The sequence below is a fragment of the Alternaria burnsii genome (assembly GCF_013036055.1).
Source record: "Alternaria burnsii strain CBS107.38 chromosome Unknown 705, whole genome shotgun sequence".
In the NCBI taxonomy this organism is placed as follows: Eukaryota; Fungi; Ascomycota; class Dothideomycetes; order Pleosporales; family Pleosporaceae; genus Alternaria; species Alternaria burnsii.
This window is the reverse complement of record NW_024066107.1, coordinates 3,067,634-3,092,671: the sequence shown is the minus strand read 5'-3', so window position 1 is coordinate 3,092,671 and position 25,038 is coordinate 3,067,634. Positions and strand designations below refer to the sequence as shown.

The 25,038-nt window shown below is 51.8% G+C and overlaps 7 protein-coding genes across 7 annotated transcripts; 4 read left to right on the top strand and 3 right to left on the bottom strand.

The window, feature by feature from the left end:
* Positions 1-251: 251 nt before the first annotated feature.
* GT037_001081 (uncharacterized protein) lies at positions 252-6,096 on the top strand (the record flags this gene model as incomplete). Its single annotated transcript, XM_038926128.1, has 6 exons — positions 252-578; positions 633-1,588; positions 1,720-3,190; positions 3,237-3,576; positions 4,512-4,793; positions 4,859-6,096. 6 exons carry the CDS (start codon positions 252-254, stop codon positions 6,094-6,096), a joined length of 4,614 nt encoding a protein of 1,537 aa, XP_038791984.1.
* A 246-nt stretch (positions 6,097-6,342) lies between these two features.
* GT037_001079 (mfs general substrate transporter) lies at positions 6,343-10,617 on the bottom strand (the record flags this gene model as incomplete). The annotated part of the gene is made up of 4 exons (XM_038926126.1): positions 6,343-7,781; positions 7,831-7,927; positions 9,491-10,327; positions 10,390-10,617. 4 exons carry the CDS (start codon positions 10,615-10,617, stop codon positions 6,343-6,345), a joined length of 2,601 nt encoding a protein of 866 aa, XP_038791982.1.
* Positions 8,406-8,900, top strand: GT037_001080 (uncharacterized protein; the record flags this gene model as incomplete). The annotated part of the gene is made up of 2 exons (XM_038926127.1): positions 8,406-8,597; positions 8,646-8,900. 2 exons carry the CDS (start codon positions 8,406-8,408, stop codon positions 8,898-8,900), a joined length of 447 nt encoding a protein of 148 aa, XP_038791983.1.
* Positions 10,618-11,716: 1,099 nt separating the features above from the next.
* Positions 11,717-13,900, bottom strand: GT037_001078 (uncharacterized protein; the record flags this gene model as incomplete). The annotated part of the gene is made up of 1 exon (XM_038926125.1): positions 11,717-13,900. One exon carries the CDS (start codon positions 13,898-13,900, stop codon positions 11,717-11,719), a length of 2,184 nt encoding a protein of 727 aa, XP_038791981.1.
* Positions 13,901-14,996: 1,096 nt separating this feature from the next.
* GT037_001077 (uncharacterized protein) lies at positions 14,997-16,409 on the top strand (the record flags this gene model as incomplete). Its single annotated transcript, XM_038926124.1, has 1 exon — positions 14,997-16,409. One exon carries the CDS (start codon positions 14,997-14,999, stop codon positions 16,407-16,409), a length of 1,413 nt encoding a protein of 470 aa, XP_038791980.1.
* A 481-nt stretch (positions 16,410-16,890) lies between these two features.
* Positions 16,891-22,153, bottom strand: GT037_001076 (uncharacterized protein; the record flags this gene model as incomplete). Its single annotated transcript, XM_038926123.1, has 7 exons — positions 16,891-18,179; positions 19,080-20,467; positions 20,883-21,262; positions 21,323-21,391; positions 21,456-21,609; positions 21,667-21,842; positions 21,896-22,153. 7 exons carry the CDS (start codon positions 22,151-22,153, stop codon positions 16,891-16,893), a joined length of 3,714 nt encoding a protein of 1,237 aa, XP_038791979.1.
* A 1,115-nt stretch (positions 22,154-23,268) lies between these two features.
* On the top strand, positions 23,269-24,828 carry GT037_001075 (udp-glucose 6-dehydrogenase; the record flags this gene model as incomplete). Its single annotated transcript, XM_038926122.1, has 1 exon — positions 23,269-24,828. One exon carries the CDS (start codon positions 23,269-23,271, stop codon positions 24,826-24,828), a length of 1,560 nt encoding a protein of 519 aa, XP_038791978.1.
* Positions 24,829-25,038: the final 210 nt, after the last annotated feature.

Sequence of the window (25,038 nt, the reverse complement as noted above, 5' to 3'; positions counted from 1 at the left end):
GTTGCAAGACAGAAGACCATATCCTCCGGGACGGGTCGACAATTCTTACTGTGATCATGTAGCTATATTTCAAGTTTTAAGTTAGTAGGGGGATGATGTTGCCACGTTAGGCCAGGAAATGAGAGGATGGCGTTTACATGTTATCGCTCACCTTGGCTTGTGCTCTGCAGTGCTCACGTGAACAGGCGTCTGTCGCAAAACGGGAGTCGCGAATCGCTCCGTCAGCGCCGCCCCAATTACCAACGCCAGCGATGCCTCCCAAAGGCTCCAAGAAGTCAGCGCCTGCGCCACCGAACAAGACGCTCGTTCTTGACAATGGCGCATACTCGATCAAAGCTGGTCTCGTTCCCAGCGGTGTCGAATATACCTATGACGAATGCAGCGTGATTCCGAACTGCATCGCGCGGAGCACGCGCGACAAGTGTACCTACGTCGGCGCCGAACTCAATTCGTGCAAAGACTTCGGAGAGTTGGCATTCCGCCGCCCGGTGGAGAAGGGCTTCATCGTCAACTGGGAGGCAGAGAAGGCGATATGGGAGCACGAGTTCATGGGAGACGCCATGGGGGAGGGGCTGAGGGTGGGTACGCACAATCGCGAGCTTATGGCGGACGCATTGGCTAACGGTGCATAGTGTGACCCAAAAGATACAAACCTGCTTCTGACGGAGAAGCCGAATTGTCCAAAAGAACTACAGAAGAACTGCGACGAGATCATATTCGAGCAATTCGAATTTGCTGCGTACTATCGATGCGTGGGCGCGACACTGAACGCCTATGCTACCCCCCAGGCGCACACTGAGTCCTCATTGCTGTCGCTACCGCGAGAATGCCTCCTGATTATCGATACCTCCTACTCAGACACGACCATCCTACCTCTCTACAATGGGAAACCCATACAATCGGCGGTGCGGCGGCTCACAGTAGGTGGGAAGCTGCTCACAAACTACCTAAAGGAGCTGTCTTCGCTGCGACACTACAACATGATGGAGGAGACATATCTGCTCAATGAGATCAAAGAAGCAGTGTCGTACGTCGTGCCTTCGTCGCAGCACTTTGCCAATGATCTAGAGCGGACATGGAAGGGACGACTGGGAGACAGAAGAGAGCTAGATTCGAGCATTGTGGTCGACTACGTGCTGCCAGACTACGAGAACGCGATACATGGCCACGCGCGACCCCACGATCCTGCAAAATCACGCATGCGTCGGGGGCTACAAGCGCCACAAGGACCAAGGGAAGATTTACTGCCATTAGGGAACGAGCGATTCGCTGTGCCAGAGCTGCTCTTCAATCCCTCTGATATTGGCATCCAGGAAGAAGGCATACCTGGCGCCGTCATGCAGTCGCTGAGTGCATTACCCGAAGCTCTCAGGATAGGTCTGCTAGCGAATGTTGTGGTGGTAGGCGGGAACTCGCTGATTTCTGGCTTTATGGAACGACTGCGAACAGAGTTGAGGGCTCTGGTGCCTGCAGAATATCCGCTGAACGTAGTACAGGCAGATGACCCAATCAAGCATACATGGCTAGGAGGAGCAAATGTTGCTAGCCAACCCGAGTTGCTTAAGGAGTTGCTGGTCACCAAGGCCGAGTACGACGAGAGGGGCTCTACATGGCTAGTAAAGAAGTTTTCATGATAGGCAATTCAAGATAAGCAGCAACCGCGACATGATTTGTACATGTACTGCATCAATTCCAGTCGTGTGACGATTTGAGCTGAAGCCGGTGCACTGCTCGGGGCTGCTGTGGCTGTGATTGGCTCATGTCCGGCGGCTTGGCATGCTGGTCAATATGTCGAAGGAATTTCCGGTCCACGGGCATCACCCGCATCTCGAACCCAATGCGCCGAATACCGCGCCCCTCGCGGGCAACTGATGCCTCAAATCTCCTGTCCACGTCGATACGGCAGACACTGTCGCCATTGCCTTGTCGCTCCGCCGTGTCGCCCTGCACCCATCTCCCCAATGCAACCGCCACTTTCTCCACCACCGCACCTCAGTCGTTCCTCCTACCGGGCAAGCAAGACAAGAAGAAGCACCAGCAGTTCGTACGGAGATGGCAGAAGCGTCTGCTCGGCGACTCGGAGCCCATTGGCGCACACGTGGACCCATACGACCCAACATCACCCGTCCGAATAGCACCCGAAGACCAGGGCGAATACGAAGAGGTGCTTGAGGAAGATCCCAACTTCCCCAAATACCGGCAAGCAAAGAGCATAGCCGGCCTCCAGCGTGTCGGCGGCGACGAGTGGCTCAGGCAGAAAGTCGAAAAAGACATAGCCAAGGAATTCGAGAAACTGACACTACGCACCTATACGCCGCTGACGCTGGGCATGGCCGATGAAATCGAAGAGCTCACCGGTACCCCATACACTCTCAAGGACGAGAACTTGATGATGGCGCAAACCATGCACGAGAAGACGAACCGGCCGTATACCCAGTACAACTTTGGCCTCCATTCCAAAGCCTCCCGCGTTACCGACATCCGCGCTCGCTTTACGCAAGCTGTCGCCGAGATCTATGCTCTGAAACAAGCCGGTCTCGATATGGACTTGTCCAAATTCGCCAACCGAGGTGTGTACGACCGGCCACGCTGGGTCAAGGATGTCAAGTTGGTCAAGACAGAAAGCGGCGAACTTGCTCTTGCCTTGCCGGAGCACAAGAACCTGGACAACCTTCTGGCAACGATGCAAAAAGCGCCATCTTGGGAGGCTGAACAAGCGGAACCAGATGAACTCCTTGTTGAGGAGCTCATTGAGGAGCTCGACGGTACTCATTTCCCACAAGAGCAAGTACCGACCATGGATCCCGAAACACCAGCATACAAGAAGGCAGCAGTGGTCAAGCAGGACGCTGAGAAGCCGTTTGATTTCATGTCGAACCGGCCAGTACCCCGCGCAAAGCCCGTGGCGGAGCAAGTCAGTCAGCCAGTCGTTGAGGAAGTGGTGGTTCAAGAAACCCTCAACACCCCTCCTGTCCATGCAGCCGATTCTAAGCCCGTCAACGAAGTCGCTCCAGCAGCAGCGAGCGAGTCGCGGCATGCTATCCTCGAAGAAAGAGCGCAGCGCTTGGCCGCCGACTTTGCAGCTCTGAAGAAGTCGGTTCAGCAAAGCAGGGCACAGCCTTCTGCCACCAAATCCGAAGACACCAAGTGGCGACATGTTCCTGTCACTGACATTGACGTCAAGTTCGCTGTAAGCCTACTCACGAAATTTACCTGATATCTGCTGACATTCGTAGCTCTTCAAACGGCTTTACCAATTGACCGGCTTCCGCATCTCAGACCCGCACCTATCTTCAGCAAAAACCCTAGGCGATCTATACAGCTACCTCTTGGAGGCCACCAAACCTCAACCGACCAGTCTTTACTCCGCTATCCACGTAGAAGGCCAGAAGGCACGTGAACGAGCGAAGCAGCAAGCCGCATCGGAAGCCGCTACCAAGCGACGGGCCGATCTGGGCGACTTGATCAATCTGGGCAATGTCGAGCTACGCCGCGTCAAGGCTAACAAGACCGAGAAGCGCAGCAAGACCGGTCTAGACAAGGTGGTAAACTATGCTCTGCGGGAGCGTGGTCTGGGTAACGGAGTGCCTTCCAGGATTCAAGAGATAAGAGCGAGGAAAGCACGCAGTGTAAGGCATGTGCGAACACAGCGTGAATTCGTCAATCCCTTAAGCAGTAAGGCTGCCAAATTTCTGGAAACTAAGACGCAATAGTTGAAATCAGCACAACAATCAGCTGTCTAGGTTGGATTATGAATACTCATGCACTCAATGTAAGGGTCATGGCATGCTTTGTGTCGAGCGACTCAAATACACTGTATAGTATGTACTCTATGGGCAGGATCTGGAATGCATGGAATCGTGCTTCTGCTGGAGCGCTCATCAGCACGCGTTCTACCTTGGTTCGCAAAACAGAAACTCTGCAAATATGGTGAACTGCAACCTGCTGCATGACAGACAAAGCCACCGTGTAAGCTCATTCCAAGATTTTTGCACCTCATACCAAGCTTGTACTGCGTACCTGCATGGAAGCTGCAACACACTCATCTACTCTATGCCCATGACATGAGAACGGCACCATATCACCAAGCTAACCAGCCCATGTAACGGCTAGGACAATTGCGGGGGCCGAGTCCTGATAAGCTGTCCACCACATGCAGGGTACACGCGCAGGATTTCTACCGAGGGAACAGTCAATGATTGCCGGAAAGCTAAGCTTTGCCCAGAATTGCTTGTCAAAGATAAGAGTGGAGCTACTAGCTCTTGCAAGCCACACAAGCTAAGCGGCATACGGCAACTCTTTTTTCTCGTGCCCTGCCACCGGCGTCAAACGGCTTTTCATGACGCGGCCGGAGCCGATTGTGCGCGATGGGTGGGGTAGTGTGTACTAAAGAGCAAGAATGTTTCGCTCGGTGCGGACCCTGGACGGTTCACACTCTTTCATGATTACTACTTTTGTACCACCATTCTTCTGAGTATTCGTTACTACGGTACATTCCATGATGTTTTCAGCGGAAAAGGCCCAGGACGAAACCAGCGTGTCAACTGACAGCGGGAGAATCGGCGATGCGACCGTCACCCGCGAAACGGGGCTCCTGGCCAAGCTACGTCGCTTCGAAGCCAGATTAGACGCAAAGCTAGGAATTGAATCAGAAGCCATCAGTCGCAAGCTGCCAGAGGAAAAGGGACACGTACCATGGCATCACCAACTCAACATGTTCTTCCTATGGGCATCCGGAACCATGAACACGTCTTGTTTTGCCACCGGCCTTCTGGGACCTCAATTCGGGTTGAGTAAGGATTTTGCTCCTCCCTCGCTCTTGCGAACTGCTCGACTGATTCAATTTGTGTGCCTATAGCGCTTCGCCAGAGTATCGTCATCACCATCTTTGCGTCTATTCTTGGTGGCGCTGCCACCGGATTCGCAGCCACTTTTGGTGCGCCGACGGGACTGAGGCAGATTTCAGTGTCAAGATATGCGTTTGGATGGTGGCCTAACAAGCTCATTGCTGCTCTTAACACTATCGTGCAGATTGGCTGGGCGTCTGTGGCTTGCATCACGGGTGGTTTAGCACTAACGGCTGTAGCGGATGGCCATATCTCCCTGATCGTCGGCATAGTCATCCTCGCTGTCGTTGCCACGATAATTTCGTTCGTCGGTCTGCGAGCGATCCTGGTATATGAACGCTATGCATGGTTCATCTTCTTTATCATCTTCATCATCTTCTTCGCGGAGACGGGCAAGTACGCGGACAACAGCACCAAAACCGACCTGAAGGGAGCAGACCTCAGTGGACAGGTTCTAAGCTTGATTGCTATTGTCTACGGAAGTTCAGCATCGTGGCAGACCATGGCCTCCGACTACTACGTCCACTACCCTGTCAACGTCTCGCGCTGGAAAGTCTTCCTGATGACAACCTTTGGCATCGCGATTCCCACTTCTATCGGCATGCTAGCAGGCTGTGTGGTGTCTTCCGGCATGCACAACCGACCAGAGTGGCAAGAAACGTACGACAACGAGGGTCTGGGTTTCCTCATCCAAACTATGCTCTACCCTCGCGGTTTTGCTAAACTAATCCTTACCCTCCTCGTCCTCTCCGGTATCAACGTAAACGTCATTTCCATCTACAGTGCCGCCATCTCTTGCCAGCAATTTGCCCGCCCTTTTGCACGCGTACCCCGTTTCATCTGGATCCTGGTTTGCTTCGCTGCCATCCTTGGTCTTGCTATCGGCGGCCGCGAGCAACTCAGTGTCTACCTTGAGAACTTCCTTAGTCTCCTCGGCTACTGGACTACGCAGTACTTTGTCATTCTATGCAGCGAACATGTCGTCTTCCGTCGTATGAACTTTGACAATTACGACCTGGACGCGTGGAACGATCCCAGTCGTCTTCCGCTCGGTATCGCTGCTGGCACATCGTTTGTCATCGGTATCGTGGCGTGGATTATGGGCATGGTAGAAACTTGGTATGTTGGACCGCTGGGAGGTCTTATTGGATCTGATGGTGGTGATGTTGCGAATGAGTTTACATTCGTTGTAACCGCGCTTGTGTATATACCTGCGCGATATCTTGAGAAGAAAATCGTCGGGAGATAGGAGGATGGTTTCCGAAGCAGCAGTGTCTCCGGGTGCGCAATTGTAAACCTGCTAGTAGGATTCTTGGATAAACACATAACGAAGAGTCGATAGCGTATTGTTGAATCATTCAAATCTTGTAACCGAAAAGTGGTCTTCCGAATATAGGAAAACTGCTTTTGGTCAGTGCTTACACAGCCAGTTGCGACGCAGCCACTCAGCTCCTGATCTACTGGCTTACCAACGATGAGCGATCTGTGGGCACGTTCACATCTCCCATGCCCTCTTCGCAACGTCAAGCGTGACATCTCCCTTCAAGAGCCCCACCATCCAGTTCAAGTCCTCAGACCCCAATGCCGTCCCAGCAATGATCACAGCCCACTGAACGACAGGGGAAGCAAGGTCCGTTTCCCCACGCGCACGTTTATGCTGTAGGTAATCCGAAATGCAACGGGCAATATCCAACCCTGCAGCCTGGATAGAGGGATAATAAGAGCTCTCCTTCAGAACGCTTGTATCTGCGTGTCCTTGTAAGAGGCTGTCTGGATCATGGTGAGGACTGTGCTGTGTAGTTTCTAAAGTCGCCATAATCCTAAGTACGTAGAGCAGAGCCGTATTATACAGCATCAGCATCCGCGCGGCTGAGTCGTTGATGAACCTGTAGATAGTTCGTGGCGGTGTCCTAGCTGTAATGGCCTCGACACATTCTTCAATATAGATGTTCTCCTCATTACCATCCCACTGAACTTTCCAAGCCTTGAGGAATATTAGTAACTCCTCGGCTCTGTACTGGATCTTTTGTCGTCGTCGCGGGAATTCTGAGCCAGATACATGCTGAGCTTTGAAGGTCTCGTCGCTGACAGCCATTAACACCGAGCAATCTGCAAGCACGTCATGTAAGTCTTGTTCTTCCGGAGTTTCTAACGAAAGCGCTGTCCTCAATACGGATTTCCACTCTGGTCGCGCAAAGATGGAAGGTGATCTGTTCCTCAGCGATGCAATTAATATCATGTGTCGCACGCCTTTGTATAGTTCCAACGTTCTAAATGACGCGTACACCAGAGATCCTGGGTCACGTAATGCCAGAAGCTGTTCAAGGCCAAGCATGTGTTTGAGCCAGTTCTTCGGGCCGGTGGGCATGAGAAGTTCAACTATCGCCAAAATGATGACGGAAACGATGATATCGTCGCACATACGACGCTGAGGTTCACCCAGAGCTTCATTCAGTCGCTTGAGAGCTACACCATGTATGATGTAACCCTGGGTGAGAATTCCACTCTGCTGGTAGCGCGAACCAAAGAGTAGGGTTGCGAAGCTGAGCGCAGCCTGAATGAACAACGGAGCACCCTCTATCGCTATCGACGAATCCTTGGTATCGATATCTGAGGCTTGGAGCTCCTGAAGCCCTAAATCGATGGGGCCATTGGGAAGAAGGTGGCGGCGCAGATAGCAAATGTAGACCTCATTCTCGTTGAATCTGAACCTCACTTGAGGAATGGCAATCTGGTTGTCAGGAGATAGAGATGCCGACTTTTCCACATCTTGCCTTCTCCAAGTTGTTGTCGCATCCAGACTAGCCAAACTATCCTTTGGCTTTTGGGATCTTCTAGATTTGACAATCTTGCCTTGTATGAAAACAGTGGTTTGCGGTCCGTCGCATTGGAATCCAGCCTTTTCGCATCTTTGACAGATAGGGTGAGTCTCGTCTTCAAAATTGTCAGCCTTACATCCAACATGCAGATGACTGTCGCTTACCGCACTTGACACGGCGTCTGCGGCAGGTTGAGCATCCTTTCGAACGACCGGCTACATTGACCATGGCCTGAACCTGATTCCTACGAGACACATACAGCTGGGACGAATGCGGTACATTGAACGAGATGGCTGAAGAGGAAGGTGGGGACTAGATGGGCTGACTGCAGCTAGCACGACATGTCAGCCTGACACAGGGTCGAGCTAAACCACTTGCGGCTCATTGGGCGAGGTGACAGGCCCCTCGCATCTGCACGTAACGCCCGGTCCTGGTCTGTCCCGTCGCGACTTCAATACCGGATTTCTTGAGCACACCTGAAATGCCAGCGTAGCTGCGCGAAAAGGCTGCAGGTGCATGCCCGCGTATTGAGCCGCAGAAGGCATAGCGAGCTCTTTCATCAGGCGACTTTAACTGTAGACATGTACGCATGAGAGGGTAGACACACTTCTCAATTTATAAGTATCGTCCAATGTATCGCCTCCCATCACATCTGATCTCGACTTCGCCTTCACAACACTAAATCGTACTCGTCAGACCTGCTCAATATCCACTGCATCTCAACTGCCACTTCATAGCCATGACGGTCACCGCAAGCATCGACATTGCATCCCCACCAGAAACTGTCCGCGCAAAGTTTCTCGACTTTGCATCCCTTTCGAAATATCACAAAGGCTTTTTCACGTCCCTAAGCCCACTCGGCCCGGTCGAATCAGGGAACAAGATACGCGTCGTCTTTTCATCTGGTCAACAGATGGACGCACCGATCGAGGTGCGTGCCCATCAGACTCTAGCTGAGCATCACCTGATACACTTACAGCACAACACACTCAAATCCTTTGCATGGACTGGCTCAATACCGCTTCTGTTTACAGGCACGCATTCTTTCGCTTTCGAGCCCAGCAGCACCATTCCAGGCGGTACAAAGTTCACACAAGAAGAAGTCTTCAGCGGCGCACTAGCCTTCCTGATGGGCGAAAACGTGGTAGCTCGACATTTCGGCTTCCCAGAAAAGACAAGGAGAGGATGGGAGGGTTACAACAATGACTTGAAAGCGTGGTGCGAAGCACAATGATGTGATTATCTATATATTTGCATTTTATGCCGAATATCTGCAATCGGGTATATCTCTTCTAATGTATAGATTGTGTACTTTTTTGGTGATATATTCTTCACCATTTGTATGCCTCACGCCTTGACCAGAAGCTTCCACCCTTTGAACGCTACTCGCGCAGTGACAAGCAGCACGGCGCTTCCAAACAGTAAGCACCCTCCAAACACCCAGAGACTATCGAAACCGCTATGACCTTGGATCGCGCCTCCAATCGGCGTTCCAACAAGCAGACCCACAGCCACGACTCCAAAACTCTGCCCTAGTCTCGTGCCAATCTTGTCTCGTGCGTCGGTACTCAAGTGAACAATAATGGTGGGTGGTAGCGAAACGAAAGATCCGGAGAAGAAACCGTAACATGCCATGAGGACAATTATGCCGGCAGTGGATGAGACGGATATGAAGCATATACAGAGGAGGCCCGATATGATAGTACAAGGAATTACGACGTTGAATGGACCGACTTTGTCAGAGAACTATTGTATACAACAGTCAGCGAACTGTAATCATCAAATGCAATGATTAGTGAGACGAAAAGGGCATGAGAAGCATACCAAGTTGGGTACTATTCGACCAAAAACACTCGTGCTGTTCATAACAGCGAGAAGGTAAAAGGCCAGACTCTCGTTCGTAATATGTTCCTGGATGGCGTAGACTTGTGCGTAGAAGAATGGCATATACAGTCCCATAAACCCAAGAAAGAACCCAGCAACTTGAAGACTATACGCTGGGATCAAGAAGGCGCGAAGATCGAGAAGCGAACGCGATTTCGCTGGTAGGACGCGGACGCGCATGCATACATTCGGTATGATCATGGTGGCAAGGATAATGAAACCCAAAACCCTCGTCGTCCATGCGAATCCAATCTGGGGAAGAAGCTTATGGAACACGATGGGATAGATGACACCTCCAAACGACGATCCAGATGCGGCGAGTCCAATAGCTGTTCCGATCTTGGTGGAGAAATACGTAGAGAGGATGGCCACACTGGGAATGAACAGACAGCCTGTCCCGATACCTATGCAGAAGGCCTGCGCGAGGAGTACTTGCCAGTACGTATGACAAAGGCTGAGCATCATTTGGCCCAGAACCAACATGACACTTCCCACGATGAGTAGTTCGCGAAAATATCCTGCGTCATAGATTGGGCCAGTCAGTGCGCCGACTAAGAGAAGGAGGAAAGCCTGGATGGAACCGATCCATGATATAGACGAAGGGCTTGAGTCGGCAAGTAGGTTGGTCTCATAGTAGGCTTGGTACGATCCGAATGTGTTGATAATGCCCCAAGAATTGAATAACAGGAAGAATCCACCAAGTACCTGTAACCACGCCCACAAGCCTCCATTTGGGATCTTGGAGACATCCTTCACACTGGGATGCGCCGATCGAACCTAAAAGTCGGTGAGCCAGATCAGAAATGTCTCATTATAGTCCAGACAGGAGCATCACTTACAGGCTCCAGCGTCGTCCCTGAACCTGCAGCGCGTTCTTCATCCGTAGCTTCAGTCACGTGCTGACTCTTCTCTTGATCCTGATTCGCCACAGAGGTGTTCGCGCTGTGCAGTGAATCCAAAGACGCCTGGTGACTAGGTTTCTCATCAAAAGTCGTTGATGCATCTGATACCGCTGCTGCTTGCGAATGCCGCTCGAGCGATGGGTTGTTGGCGTGTTCTATTCCCATTTCCGTAGCGGCAGCTGTCGTGATCGACAGCGCTGTTGACCCTTCTCGATGTCACGACGGCGGATTGGTTGGGTCGATAGTAAGCGTCGAATTAGTGTATCCCCGAGAATATGGTTGTCACAACGGCTCAGCCGATTTACTGCGGCCAAGAAACACGCAAGAAAAGAACGATGTAAATGTTATAGAGTTGACGGCACCGCGTACGGAAAGGAGATCGGAAAGGGATCTGAAGAAAACAAGTGGGCCCGGCAGATCATATATCAAGCTTAGGATAGTATGACTTGAGGCGTGCGGCTAGACGATTCTGAATACAAACACGGACTGCACCACACGCCCTTTTCCTTCCTTGAGCGCCTCCACCATAAGCAGCTCGCTCGAAGTTAAGACCGAGCAACACCAAGCGAAACGTGCTTGCCGCGCGACCATCACCTTTGCGGGTTCGGACTTCCGTTAGGGGTTTCTGTTATTAATAACGTCTGATGCTTTAGCCGAACCTTGGGAAGTACAAACAACGGAGTGCGGCGACAAGCACGTCACGAAACGTGCTGGGCGTTATTTCCGTCTAATAGCCGTGTATTCAACCGAGGCAAGCTTTGTTTGAGACTGTTCGCTAAGGTTTACTTTTCTGTGTCTACGTAGTCATTACATTTTATCATCTTCATTTGCGTGATTCGTTTCATACCATCAATACTATTTTTCCGCTTTTTGTGCGGTCTATCTAAACCTTCAGATCTCAACTTTCACAGTTGTATACCAGGCAGCGCCTAATTCGACGCATCTGCCCCAGACGCCATCATCATAGAGAAAGGGAAACATGCCGTAATGATGTACAAACAGTGCCAAGCTGCCATGCTATCGTAATCTTGGGGAATATGCTTCGTCATGTCGTTTCATACTTTTGGTGACCGAAGGAAAGGTTATGGTAGAAGGATTCGCTCACAACGCCTGCGTGAACGCCCACAAACGCTCACTATGCTATACAACCCAAGGAAAGCACCTACCCGATTTGTATGTTTCGGCCAGAAAATGTGTGCCGATATCGAATTTTGACATGAGAAAGAACTAACGTCGTTGAGGCTCCACTTGTTCGGACGGCCCCTCAGGTTTCACCAGCGACCCGTTTTGTCGCCAAGCGATGACCAGAAGGATGCAGCGGCGACGGCTCGACCTGTTCCACACGCTCCTCAAGATAGACGTTGCTTAGTAGCCCGGCGGGAATTGTGCCATCTTGAGTCGGCTTTAACTGGCTTCTTGAAGCTTTCTGGCGTCGATTCTCGCGCTCGTTGACGACATCCCGTAAGATCTTATTAGCACCAGTCCATCCAATCTGACTAGCTGTCGCACGATGATTAAAGAGGCGCTCTACGAGCGGAAGCGGTAGCGATAGAAGAATGGTCGACAATACGACAGTCGAATGGCTGGGCTGGTGGTCGTCTTCCGTCGGTGCATCACCAAAGCGAATCTTGCTTAGCCGTGGATTATGCGCGGCCTGGCGATTCTCAACGACCGCAGGCAAACGTGGTGCGTCGGAGAACTCAGGCGCTATCGTGTACAACTTGAAGTCGATAGGAAAGGTGAAGGCAAGGAACTCAAGAGCGTAGTTCAGTAGCGTTGAGATGAATGGGTCGTCCGTATCAGGTCCTTCGGCTCTTGACCGTGGTCCAGAATTGGCTTGCAGTATGTATTGCAAGACCTGCTCCACAGTGTCCCATCGGAGAAGCATCCTTGCAATCTCGATGCCACGTGCCTGCATGCTAGGTATCTGGAAAGTCCTTGCTGCCGCAATATAACTCAGAATTTGTTGCATGCGCCGGCGAGCGTTATTGGAGGGAGTTGCTTGGTCACTCTGGTACATGTAAGGTGCGAGGCCATAGAGGAAGGTCTGGGCGGAAAGAAGTGGGGCACCATACAGCACTCTGACAGCCTCTCCCAGAGATTCGCCAGTGGTGAAAGGGTCCAGCGCGACGACATCGACTAGCCGACGCGCATCCCTGCTACGATGACTTGGGACAGGACTGCGACGGATAGCTTCTGCTATGACTGGACTGCGTACCACTATGATGCCGTGCACAGGCACTGATACCAGGACCGATTCCGGAGATCGAACTTGGAGGACAAAGTCGGCGAATTCTGGATTCCCAAACTGCGTAGAAAGATAACCCGCAAGCTCAAAAGGCGACTCCTCTAGGCGCTCAGCGGGAGGAGGCGCAGTGCCGTTCTGGTAGGGCAAGGCACGATGCTCCTCCCCATGCTCTGAAGTCGGTACCGTTTCGCCAAATTGTGCCTTGCTCGGTGACTGCGAATGAGAGGTGGGGGTACCATTTGCGACGAAAGGTGCCTGTTCGGGCGAGAAATGGCCGTTGTAAGGGTTCGAGTAGCCGTCCGGACCACTAGGAAACTGGGAAGGGCGGAAATCAGAGCCGTTTGCGTACGTGGGATCAGGCGGCGCAACTGTGGTTGGGGGCATGTGCCAGGGCGTTCCTGCCTGGGAGAGATGCTGAGCATGACCCGGAAAGAAGGGCGCAAATTGCTGGGGACCAAAGCCAGGTGGAGGACGGGGCAGCACATGCTGTTCGTGTGGATGCAGCTCTGGCTCTTGAGATGTCACAGGAGGTGCCGGTGACTCATTTGCGCTCCTGAAGACTAGGGCGCCTGCACTGAGCTGGTGTCGATGCGATGGAGTGTCACTCCCCTCTGCAGGCGGCGTATCGGTCTTGTTCGAGGGATAGAATGGTGGAGGCAGGTGAGAGGGTATGGTCAACTTGCGATGCACCCCGTTGACGGCTGGCTTCGTTTCGGCGCTGGGCTCCGTCGGCGGGGGAGGCTTCTCGTCGGCATGTCCATTGGTATGTCCGTTGACTTGGTTTCCTGCATCTTCAAAACTTAGTGCGTGTTGGACATTAGAAGCAGCCCACAGCGGAAACCTACCCTGAGCGTCTGATGGCGCTTTGTGCCCATTCTGCGATGGGCTAGCCAAGCCATCTGCTGGTAACTCTCCCTTGTCGACAGCAGAAACGTCCGACTCGGGTGTGAGAGGGGCTTGCACAGGCTCTGCATGCTTCTGTTCCGCGTGCTCTTCGATCTGCTTGTCCGGCACTCTTTGCGGCTCCGGCTGCGGCTCCGATAGCTGAGCGGCGGCGCCTTTGTGGGAGCCTTCTGGGGTAATGGGTCTGGCAGATGGCTGAGACTTGGACAGACGGTATGGGATGGCGGGCACGATGCGCGATCCTGGACGACGGTGCTGCTTCTGCGCGAAGCCTGGGCGTGCGGCGGTGTCGGCCATGTTTGCTAGGAAGGTGGTAGTCTAAGTGCGACAGCGGATGCGGAAGCGGCTCCAGGTAATTGCAGCTTCGTGGTTCTTGCCAATTATCCTGGAGCGCCCTGGGACGGGAGATGTGTGCGGCGAGGGTATTTGCGAGGTGGGGTTAGTCGACAGCAAAGAAGTCCAGGCAGAGATGGAGAGATGGCTTCCCCACCAATTTTAGCTCAAGCACTCTGAGGTCATGGCCCTAGCTTAAGCTCCATTTGTCATCTCCCACCAGCCATCACTGAGACACGGCGAGGCGACAACTTTTCTTTGTCTTGTGTCGTCTCATGCTGTGTCCATTTCCAGCCAGGGTGAAAGACTCCACGCTAACCTCATCGGCATCTATACCTCAGCTTGCACTGGTCGTGCCTTCCTCGCCAAGAGAGAACGCGACTTCTTCGTGCTACGCTGCAAGGCATACCTAGAGACATGGTTACACAGCCAGCGTCTCCTTCCTTGAAGAAACAACCTTCCGTCACATGCCATCAACACTAGACTGTCTTCCGCATACCCCATTCTCCTACTATCACACGTCATAACACCGAGCTCGTCCTCATTTGCTCTATATTTCCTAGTCCACATTGCCTTTCGTTACACCTCTAGCATGATCCTAGGACAAGACCAACCATCCTACCATGACAAGACCTCCATGCCGCTCTCCAAGCCTGCGCGTCTTGTCAAGGACCATCGCTGCCCCGATTGTCGCGAACGTGACATGGGAGCCACCTCTGCCAAATACTGCTTGACGACTTGTCCTCATCAGCATGAATTCACCCCTACTCGTTCGTTGGCTCCCACGTGGATGCTGTCAAGTAACTAAGTGATTACAGCAAACAGATTTAGCATCTTGGCAGAGCTGAACCAGTCGACCGCCGAGACGAGATAGGATTTCGATCTCGTACCCACCTCGAGTAGAAGCACAAAGCGGCGAGGCAAGCGGGGTGGAAAACGACACAGAAGCAAAGAAACGTCTAAGAAGGCCACTCCAGGGCGCGATCACAACAGCATTAGCGTGCTGTGTAAGAGACTCGCTGCGTTACGTCTCCATAGTGACGAGCCGTCCCAACCAGGGATGCCAGAAACTCCCACCCATATTTCGAGTGCCGCAACTACCAAAGCTACCTCCTTTGATGTCGACAGGCCTCTCTGGGCCCCACAGTTCCTGCCGAACTCCATGGCTGCTGCGACCATCCCTGCGCGGACAGCGGTGATATCGGAGGAACACAGGCTGCCCGACGAGTCGCAACCATGCCAGATCAAAATGCTGCAATCTCAACCCTGCTTCAGTGGTTCAAAGGCTGAACGAAAGAATCCACAATTTTTCCCACTTTCCGCGTTTCTTGCCTGCCCAGACCCTTCAGGACGGTATCCATCCAAATCCAGATTCCTGGGAGCAAGCTGTGTTCAGAAAGACTTGCGTTGTTCAGAGTCCTTCGTCCCATCCGCGTTCTCGTCTTCTACAAAAAATGCAGTGAAGAGAGCAGCATACTGTGCACCTGCATCGAAGAGTCTCGAAACAGTTCCTATCAGGTCCACGTCCGACTCAGATGTCCAGCAGGAGAAACTGTCGTTACCAACACCTTTAACACAGGTTTTGAAGGCGCCCCGTCCAATGCTCTTCGACTTTCCTACGAGATGCAACTTGCCACCCTATGCGTCTACAACACCCCCGATACAAGTGGCGCCAACTATTCTGTTTACCGAACATGATATAGCGAACGATGGGAACCATGGTTCGCCTTCTCATTGCAGCTTAAGACAAGGACAGCCTTACCTCGATGATGTACGCACAATCGTCAACTCACATTTCCATGGCCGTTGGCAACGCCCTTTGGTGGCAGCTGACCCTGATACGCCTCCCGCATGCAACAGTTTTCCTTTGCAACCTAAGAAAAAATCGAAGTTCTTCGCCGATGGGCATCTGATCGGGCATGATAGCATTCCCGCATATCAGCAACCTGTGACTGAGGCCCCAGTTCTCACAGACAACGATGCAGCCGCTCTTATCGACTTATCCACCCCTATACCACCAGAAGACTGTTCTCGTTCACCAGTTACAGATTTGTACGATAGGCTAGAGACAAAGCGTGCGTGGAATACCGATTTCGCTTCAGGTGCACAGGTACCAAACTTCGTAACAGCGGATATATCTTCATTGGACACTGTTACCTTGTCCGATTCCTACGTTTGTGGAGAGTCTCAGCAGCGCATGTCACCACTACCCAAACCCCGCCCTGTAGACTTGGATCCAATCAAACAGAATTATCGCCGTCCGATTCTCAGTACCGTCTGCTACCTGGAAACTGACATTGGAGAGAGTATCTCAGATTCAGACGCTGCTGAGTACGATATGGTTAGTCCAGTATCCAGCCAAGATACATGGGTCGAGCTTTCAAACCTTGCGCAATGCAGCTTCGACATGGCGTCTACCAGCGATGACGAGAGCGATGAAGAAAATGACGAGTCTTACTGCGGGTCTTACTAGGCGGAGACTTCTACTGCATGTACCAACGACAACCAATGGACACACGACGGAGTAGATACGAGTGCGATAGAATGGCCCACTGTGCAAGAGGCGATGAAATTGGAACACACTAGAAGTGGCGGGAGTCCAGGCTCGACGATGGACGATGATGATGACCCCAACTACTGGGATGGCGTTACCGATTGGTTCATGTGATTTCCCATTCTCTAGGTCGAAAACGGTCGTGCTTCGTGTTTTGGGTGATGGGATCACGGTAGTCTAGATCTGAGAGTTGATCCAAGTCTGCTTGTCCCATCTCCATGAGGTCTCCAAAATCCCAAATCACGGTTCGCTTATCTGACGTTGAGTCTCTTCTACGATCACTCTGACCTTATGTATTTCTGCTTTCCAAAGCTTCAATAACATATGCACATAGACCAACGATAGACACTTGGACTGTTTCTGGCTTCCATTGAAACGCATCAAACAATGAGCTAAATGTCTAAGCATCCCTGAATACCTCGCCTTCAAACTCCTGACACAACTCATGCCATGGAAGCCATTCACCCTTGTCCGACTTCGCTCCACCCTTCTCGGCAATTGGACTCCACCATGCTTGCTCTTTCCCATCATCATCGTGCACGACAGCGACGGGACCAACCGGCCCGGCCGCATTCGACTCAAACAACTTTCTAGAATGGTTGAAGTACCACATGCGATCCCAGACTGAGACGCGCAGCGACTTCAGTCCGTCTCGATGAGCATTGTGGTGAATGAGACCAGGAACGACGCTCGTCCACATGTTGGTATAGAGAGGGACTTCACGCCAGGTTTTATCTTCGGAGAAGCTGGAACCGGGAGCTATGACTGCTGGGCGAAATGGTGGCTGCGAGTCTGTGACGTCTTGGGCGAGGTCGTGTACGCGTGCTGGCGCAATTTTGAGCTCGGCGGAGGCTTGCGCGATGGACTTGGGGTCATCATATGTCACCCATGCTGAGTCCTCCTCTGCAAACACCGTCGGGTGGCCAAGCAGACTAGCATAATCCAACCCGATACCGAACTCATCGGGTTTTCCTCCTTTGTGCTCGCGCAAGTGTCGCTCAGACTGTGGGTTGAGGATACTGTTCCTACCAGTTAACCAGTCTCCCATCTTCTGGAAAACATTCCGATGCCGCTGTCTCATGACCTCTCGCTGGAACTCCTGGTCTCCGAAGATTTCACTGAAGATCTTTTGATCACTGCCGAAGTTCCGGTCCTTTTCTGCCTTTTCCATCGCCCGCTCGAAGAGGGCCTTCATCGCCCCTACGCGACCCATCGCATCGCCAGAGTTGAGATAGCGTTGCCGGAACTTGACGTATGGGTTCTTCTCGAATCCAATATCCGTATCCGTTTCGGGGCCGTAGATGTCGTTTGGCAGCGAAGACTGCGGAACAGCGTAGCAAGGTGGGTCTTCTGGCTTCCATGGCCAGCACCGCTTCTGCGCAGAAAAGATGATGTTTTGGGTAATCCCTTCTGCAGCGGCTGCTTTCGAACCCATAGTCTGCTGTATCCGCGTGCTCGCCTCGTTGTTGATGGCGTGGAAGCGCGATACCAGCGCGCTGGGACGCAGTTGAAACCAAATATCATATCCATCCACAAGTAATAACAGGTCGTCGTTGCGCTCCGGACCGAGTGTACGCAAATACTCCAGTACACCACTGATCTTGGCTAAATGCGAACCTCCAGCCACGAGCGTCTTATCGTCGAATTTGGCACCCCAGTTGATCAGCGTTGGAGTTGGATATCCAGCCACTGCAGCACTTAGCATCGTTTTGCAAAGATTGACATCTTTGTGATCCGCAGGGATAAGAAGGTGAAGGATTGCGGACTTCTTCGGTGTATCTTTCTTGCCAGAAAATGGAGAAGAGAGGGATGAGGGTATAGAATTTGGAACAAGGTGACGGTCACCGTTGACAGCAAAGAGTAAAATGACAAGGAGTATGAAAGTCGCTGCAACGAGTACCCGGCGCCGTCGACTCAGAGTCGGTAGTCGTCCGACTGCGGCGTCCAGGTACTCGCTCGAGATTTGCTTGTACCCACGCATCGATTATGCAGATGCAGTCACACGGCTGGAGTGCGACGTTTGCACTATGTGAGCTGGCAAAGCACTTGAACCTGAGCAAGCGTATGGCACATGCCGGCGATGAGCCGTGTGTGATATCAGTCCGCTTTGCTAGTATAGTATACAATCTTACATTGGGACTACTCGGATCCCATAGCCGTGTGGCGTTGGTAGCAATGTTCGCTAGTTTATTGTCGATCCCACTCCGGGAAATGGCGGATGGACGTGCAGGATGTGCGTACCGAAGTGTGGTGGCAGGCATCGGAACAAGTCTGCCGAGACTGGCTACTAGTGTCTCCACGGCATCTGACACCTATTCGGTCGATTACATATCATAGTAAGCGTAGGATTTCTAGCGAGGAGCGCTGATACGAGGAGGTGTGGAAAATAAGACTAGACGTATATTCGCCAAAGACAACATGTGGCGGAACCTTGGAAGTAAACGATTTCGTGTAAGGTATCTATGATGGTATCGATATGTAATTAATATAACTCTCGCTATTGGAAGATTCAATGGTATATAGTCTCCACAAACGAGACATCTTCAGGTCCCGACTCTGCACTGTACAAAGCGCGCTCGTAGGACCCACAAAGGGCTTCCCATGGGAGCGCTTCTCCCTGATCACTCCAAGCTCCAGATTTCTCTTCAACCTTGCGTTCTGTCTCATCGTATGGTATGTTCTTTGTCCAAGAAACCCCATTGATAAGGTCTGATCCGATCTGCTGATCCTGTATCTGAGCGGACGCACGCTGAAGGCGTTCAGCATCTTCGAAATACCACATGCGAGGCCACCAAGTGTTTCGGAAGGACTTGTCGCCTGTGAAGTGCAGCAGTGGAAAAGCCTGCCCCGTGACAGTGTTGAACCCGAGAGACACGTTACGCCAAGAAGTCTTTTGTAATGCTGCGTCGTCAGAAATGGCAGCAAAAGGCTTCTTGGATTGTAACACATCTTCCTGCAGATCTATGCGGTACGGCTCTACAGACGTTGATGTTGACGGAAGCGAAGACCGGTTTGTCATCATCCACGCTATATAATTCCTGTATCCAGCGGCTGTCTGGAATAAGCTTGATCGGTAATCTAGACCAATATGATATTCAGTCTTCTGACCCTCCTCAAGCACCGGTAGACCAGCTTCTTGTACCTCTTGAGGTATCCCATAAGGCACATCATCATGCGATAATATACGCGAATATTCCTGGTCGCCCCATACATCCGCAAAGTATTTCTGGTCAGAGTTGCGCAACACGTACTCGGGATCATACGTCTTATCGATCTTCTCTTGAGTCGCACGGAACATATCTCGCATTTCTGCCGCGGGTCCGATGATGGTGCCGGAGTTCAACCAGCGTGGTCTTGCGTGTAGCATATCGCCCCAACCGTCGGTATAAGGGCCAAATGCGTCGGGTTGGAGTGGCGATTGTGGTACAACCCAGCATGCTAAACGCTGTATATCTTCAGGGAAGCATGTTTTATCCGGACCAAAAAGGATGCTGTTGTGCATGTTGTGTTTCCGCACATGACTCTTGCCATACTTGGCAATCAAACGCTCGTTTGCAGTAGCCGTTTCCTCGAAGTATCGTTTTAACAAAACGTCCGGACTGAGTTGGAAGGTGATGTCGAATCCGTCCAGGAGAAGGACTATGTCGTTATCCTGAATGCTGGTTAGGTTTTCGAGATAGCGAAGAGGACCTGCGATCTTCGCAAGGTGGGTTTCTGCAGCATTGAATGCGCCCTCTCCGGCCCAGTCGATCAAAACAGGGGTTGGGTACGAGAGGATGGAGGCGGAGAGAAGGAGGCGGCATAAATCAAGACCGCTGCTGGTAGCCACTATGAGTAGGTGAAGACGTGACTCTTTAAGACTGCTCGTGAGCGCATCTTGTGCCGTGGCTCCACGTATGGCGTCGAGTGATCCAAGACGTAGCGCAGTCCAGAGAAATATCAGGGTCGCAAAAGCCACGATTCCAGCGGCGAGAGTCCTGGGACGAGGCATGGCGCAGATGTGTTGAGCCACAACTCTCTAGAGTTGACTATGATATGATCAATGGTAAGTTAGTGCTAATTTTAGTCTGCTCACAGCCAAGCGACGCACGCCTTGCGGTGCATTCCGTGTGATCCCGTGGCAAGGCATGTTGTGGCGTCATGTATGGTATTCTACTATGGTTTTGCATGAATTGCATAATGCATAAAGAGGTTGATGGAGCGAGGCAGATTCCGCTGCGAAAACGGGAAGAACGGAACGTTGGCGCTTCGCTTGGCGCCACAAGCGATCGGTTGGACGTGCTCATCACTCATATCCATGACTAGCGTGCCACACTAACAAAAGCCTGATGCGACAAGTCATTCGTTCATCCACTGGCTCTCGCCTTTGCCCTAAGCTCTATGCTACTGTACCACGCTCCGCCTACCAGAGCTAGGAGTATGCCGGCTCCATTCATGGGACTGACAGGCACGTCCCACAAGAAAGCTCCCAATACAATGGTTAGACATTGCTTCAAGTTCGCGCAGATAGTCAACGTCAGTGCGCCTGCCAGCTTGTTCGTCTCGAAAGACGCGACATTAAGGCCAAATGCAAGCAGGCCATTACCCGAGACTGCCAGAATCCTCTCCGCTGTCAGATGCCCAGCTTTTACGAAATCAAGGAATTCCGAGAACTCGCCAATGAGTACAGAATAGAGCAGAGATTGCACAGCAGCCAAGGGACCCATGCGGAGGAGCAGCTCCAGTGCGGGTAGTCGCAGGCGCCCTGTCATCAAACGGTTGGTAACGACCGTCTATTTTGATTGTCAGAATCCTTCGTGAATAATGTACATGATCCTTCGGATTCTGCTTACCTTTATGGCTGCGAGAACCACACCGATAAGAGTTAGAGTGAAACCCAGGGCGGTGAAGTAGTAGTCGCCCTAGAGATTGGTATACGAAGTCAGCGTGTGTCTCGCATGTATTTCGTGCAGGGGCGTTACTTACGAAGGTCGCTAGACCAACACCCAGCATTACAGGGACAATAGACAAATATGTTATGATAGCATATCTTCTAGAGAAAACGAGGCGATAGATCAGGATCGTAAAGAGAGGACAGGTTGCCCGCATGATCTGATGGAAAGGAACTGAAACCATAGCCCTGTAAGTCCTCATTAGTGATTGACTCAGGGTCGGAGGGGAGGGCACAATTGCTTACAGCGACAGGTTGGACATGGCAATGTTCAGCGTGAATAGGAGCGAGAACATGAAATGTACCAGGTGCTCACGCGTTGTCAGTCGCGTCAAATGGAAATGTCCGAACATCAAGAAAACCAAACTTCCAAGAGCAGCACTCCCAGTGTGTACTGCTGTCAGAATCCATGGGAATGGGAACTGTATGTTCTGTTAGCTCGCTGGTCACACCCAATCTGATACGTGCTACATACCGAACCCATAACTGCTTTATTGTAGAAGGTAAGACTCAGATTCATTATGAAATAAGTTGCCAGAAACACGAAAGTCTTCGTCCGGCTGACGGCCGGTTCGGTTGCTCGATGAGCAAGCTCCTGCTTCTCCTCATGTTGACCCTCGAGATCTAGCAATGGTTCGTTCTCTTTGAAGAGGTGTTCAGCAGGATACTCCTCGTCCTCGCTGGTTGATTGCTTTGGGATCGGCTCAGGCTGAGTCATCTCAATTTTTTCCATGTTGCTATTGTCTTTGTTGATTGAGAGGGGAGAGTTGTGTGCGCGCTGGCAATGGGGCTGCGTACAGTCAAAGACTCGTCCAATTTGAGGTGGCTGAACCGATATCTGGGCCGACAAGGGGTGGTAGGAAGAGACTATGGCGCCACTGCGGCTATGACCAACAAAGCTACTTAGCTTCTCATCATCAATTTCGGAGACTGCTGCGGTTCGCTAACGTCTTAGCCTCTTTACATGCATGGCTATTCACGCCCCGCAAAGCATGATGTATGCCATGTCACGCGATGAATCCTCGTAGCGTAAGACGGGGATGACCGGATTTAGGTACTGTATCTCCAGCCTGAACGAATAAGGTGTGATGACTGCCTCTATGTGTTGGCTCACCGATACAATGCTTGCAATTAGCTGCGCCATAAAGCCTAGCTCAGCCGTTATCTTAGCCACACTGCCTCACCTTGTTGTGATTATCTGTTGCCGAATTCCGATATTAGCTCCTTGAACATGGTCTATTTTTGTTAGTGTTGTGTAGTACTTCGATCCTCTGCGATGTCCTCGGACCAGAGGGAAAAACTGAACAACTCGGCGTGGATCTAGAAATTTTGCAACAAGACTAATCGAACGCATGAACGCATAGCCGCACTTTGCTCAATCCAGCAGCAAAGTTGAGCCTCGCCGAGTATTGTGGGGTTTCCACGCTAAGGATTACATCACTGACTTTACGACCGACGTTGCTAAGGCTTGCTTGGCAGGCACCCCGTCAATACCTAGGAAGCCGTGGCGACCCCGGCACTTCCGAGGCGCTAGTGCTCAACTCCTGACCAAACGCTTCCAAACGGTCCAATACGTCAAGGTCCATGCCCGGCACAGTAGGTGCAGATTGGTACTTTGTGAATAAAACCTAGGTGGTAGAAGATGCCGATAGCCGTCCAGGCGAGTATGAGTGCGGGTGGTCGCTCGGTGCTTGTCCGCGGCTTGCGGATATCTCATTCGAGATCTCAATAGCCTTGTGTACCTATAGGTATCCTTCTGGCTTCCACAGCGACTACTTCATCATTGTCCAACTGAGCAGACTAGTTGAACCCCCCTTCACATTCTTTCTCAACTATCTTATACCTTTCATGTCTACCCACGCGCGGCAAGATGCGCCTATTCCGGCACCCTCATACCGCTCCAGCAACGAGTCCAAGCTGTTTGGCCGCATAACTAAGATATGCTGCGTTGGTGCAGGATACGTGGGAGGGCCGACTTCGGCAGTCATGGCGAACGCGAATCCCGACATCCAGGTAACAGTAGTCGATTACGACAGCAAGCGTATTGCTGCATGGCAATCAGACGAACTCCCCATATACGAACCCGGCCTCATGGAGATGGTCAAACCATCACGCGACGGTATTCCAAACAAGAGGGCACCAAACCTCTTCTTCTCCACAGATGTCGACCGCGGCATTGCCGAAGCTGAACTCATCTTGTTGAGTGTAAATACCCCAACCAAGACACTGGGCCAAGGTGCAGGACATGCGAGCGAACTGTCGTATTTGGAGTCTGCTGTTCGAAAGATAGGAGCTGTAGCGACGGACAATAAGATTATTGTAGAGAAGAGCACTGTACCTTGCCGAGCAGCAGACACACTTCGAGACGTTCTGAGAGCAACAAGCAAACCTGGAGTAGAATTTGAGATATTGTCGAACCCCGAGTTTTTGGCCGAAGGAACCGCCATTCAAAATCTCTCGAATCCCGACCGCGTACTGATCGGCTCTCTGAAGACACCCCAAGGACTGGCGGCTGCACGAGCCCTTGCCCAGATCTACTCTGCTTGGGTCAGCGCGGAGCGTATCATCACGATAAACCTATTCAGTTCAGAGTTGGCAAAGTTGGCTGCAAATGCTCTACTTGCTCAACGAATCAGTAGTGTGAACGCATTGGGTGCCATGTGCGAAGCAGTAGGTGCAGATATCGATGAGGTATCCTACGCTGTCGGACTAGACAAGCGCATTGGGTCTCGAATGCTCAAAGCATCGGTCGGGTTCGGTGGCTCTTGCTTTCGCAAAGACATCTTATCCTTGGCATATATCGCGGAGTCACTGAACTTGTTCGAAGTCGCTGCCTACTGGCGATCGGTAGTCGACATCAATGAGTACCAAAAGGACCGTTTTACCCGCCGTATTGTGCGATGCTTGTACAACTCGCTCTCGAATAAGACACTTGCAATCCTCGGCTTCGCGTACAAGAAAGACACAGGGGATACCCGTGAATCAGCAGCCATCACAGTCGTCAACAACCTTCTCGCAGAGGGTGCGAATGTCAGAATCTACGATCCCCAGGTCAAGGAATCGCAAATAAGGCACGATATCGAGAGCAGTAACCCACACCCGCAAAGCATCAAAGGCAGGCTCGCCGTCTGTTCTTCGACCTATGACGCGTGTACGGACGCCGACGCCGTGGTTATATTGACGGAGTGGGACGAATTTAGCAACAAGAGCAGTTCTGCACATGTCCGTGGAGACTTGGTACGTAGTGGCGACGTGGATGCAATGCGCAAAGAGATATCATGGAAGCGCATCTCGCAAGTGATGCGACGGCCCATGTACGTGTTCGACGGGCGTAATGTCGTCGACCCTGTGCCTCTGGAGGCATTGGGCTTCCGATACGAAGGCATCGGTAAATCGAGGGAGTTGTAGTAATTTTTGTTCGTTTTTTGTTCTTAGATATCCAGCTCGTATAGCATAATTGGGACGACACACATACCTAGGTATCCAATGGGCTAGCACCTTGGGCATGGCCTTCGTTGGAATTCCGTTAGTAATAAACGATAGCAAAGAAAGCCTCATGATAATATCGCTGTACCAAAGGTGCGACTTAAGGATACCGGCCTTAGACAACATTCCAGC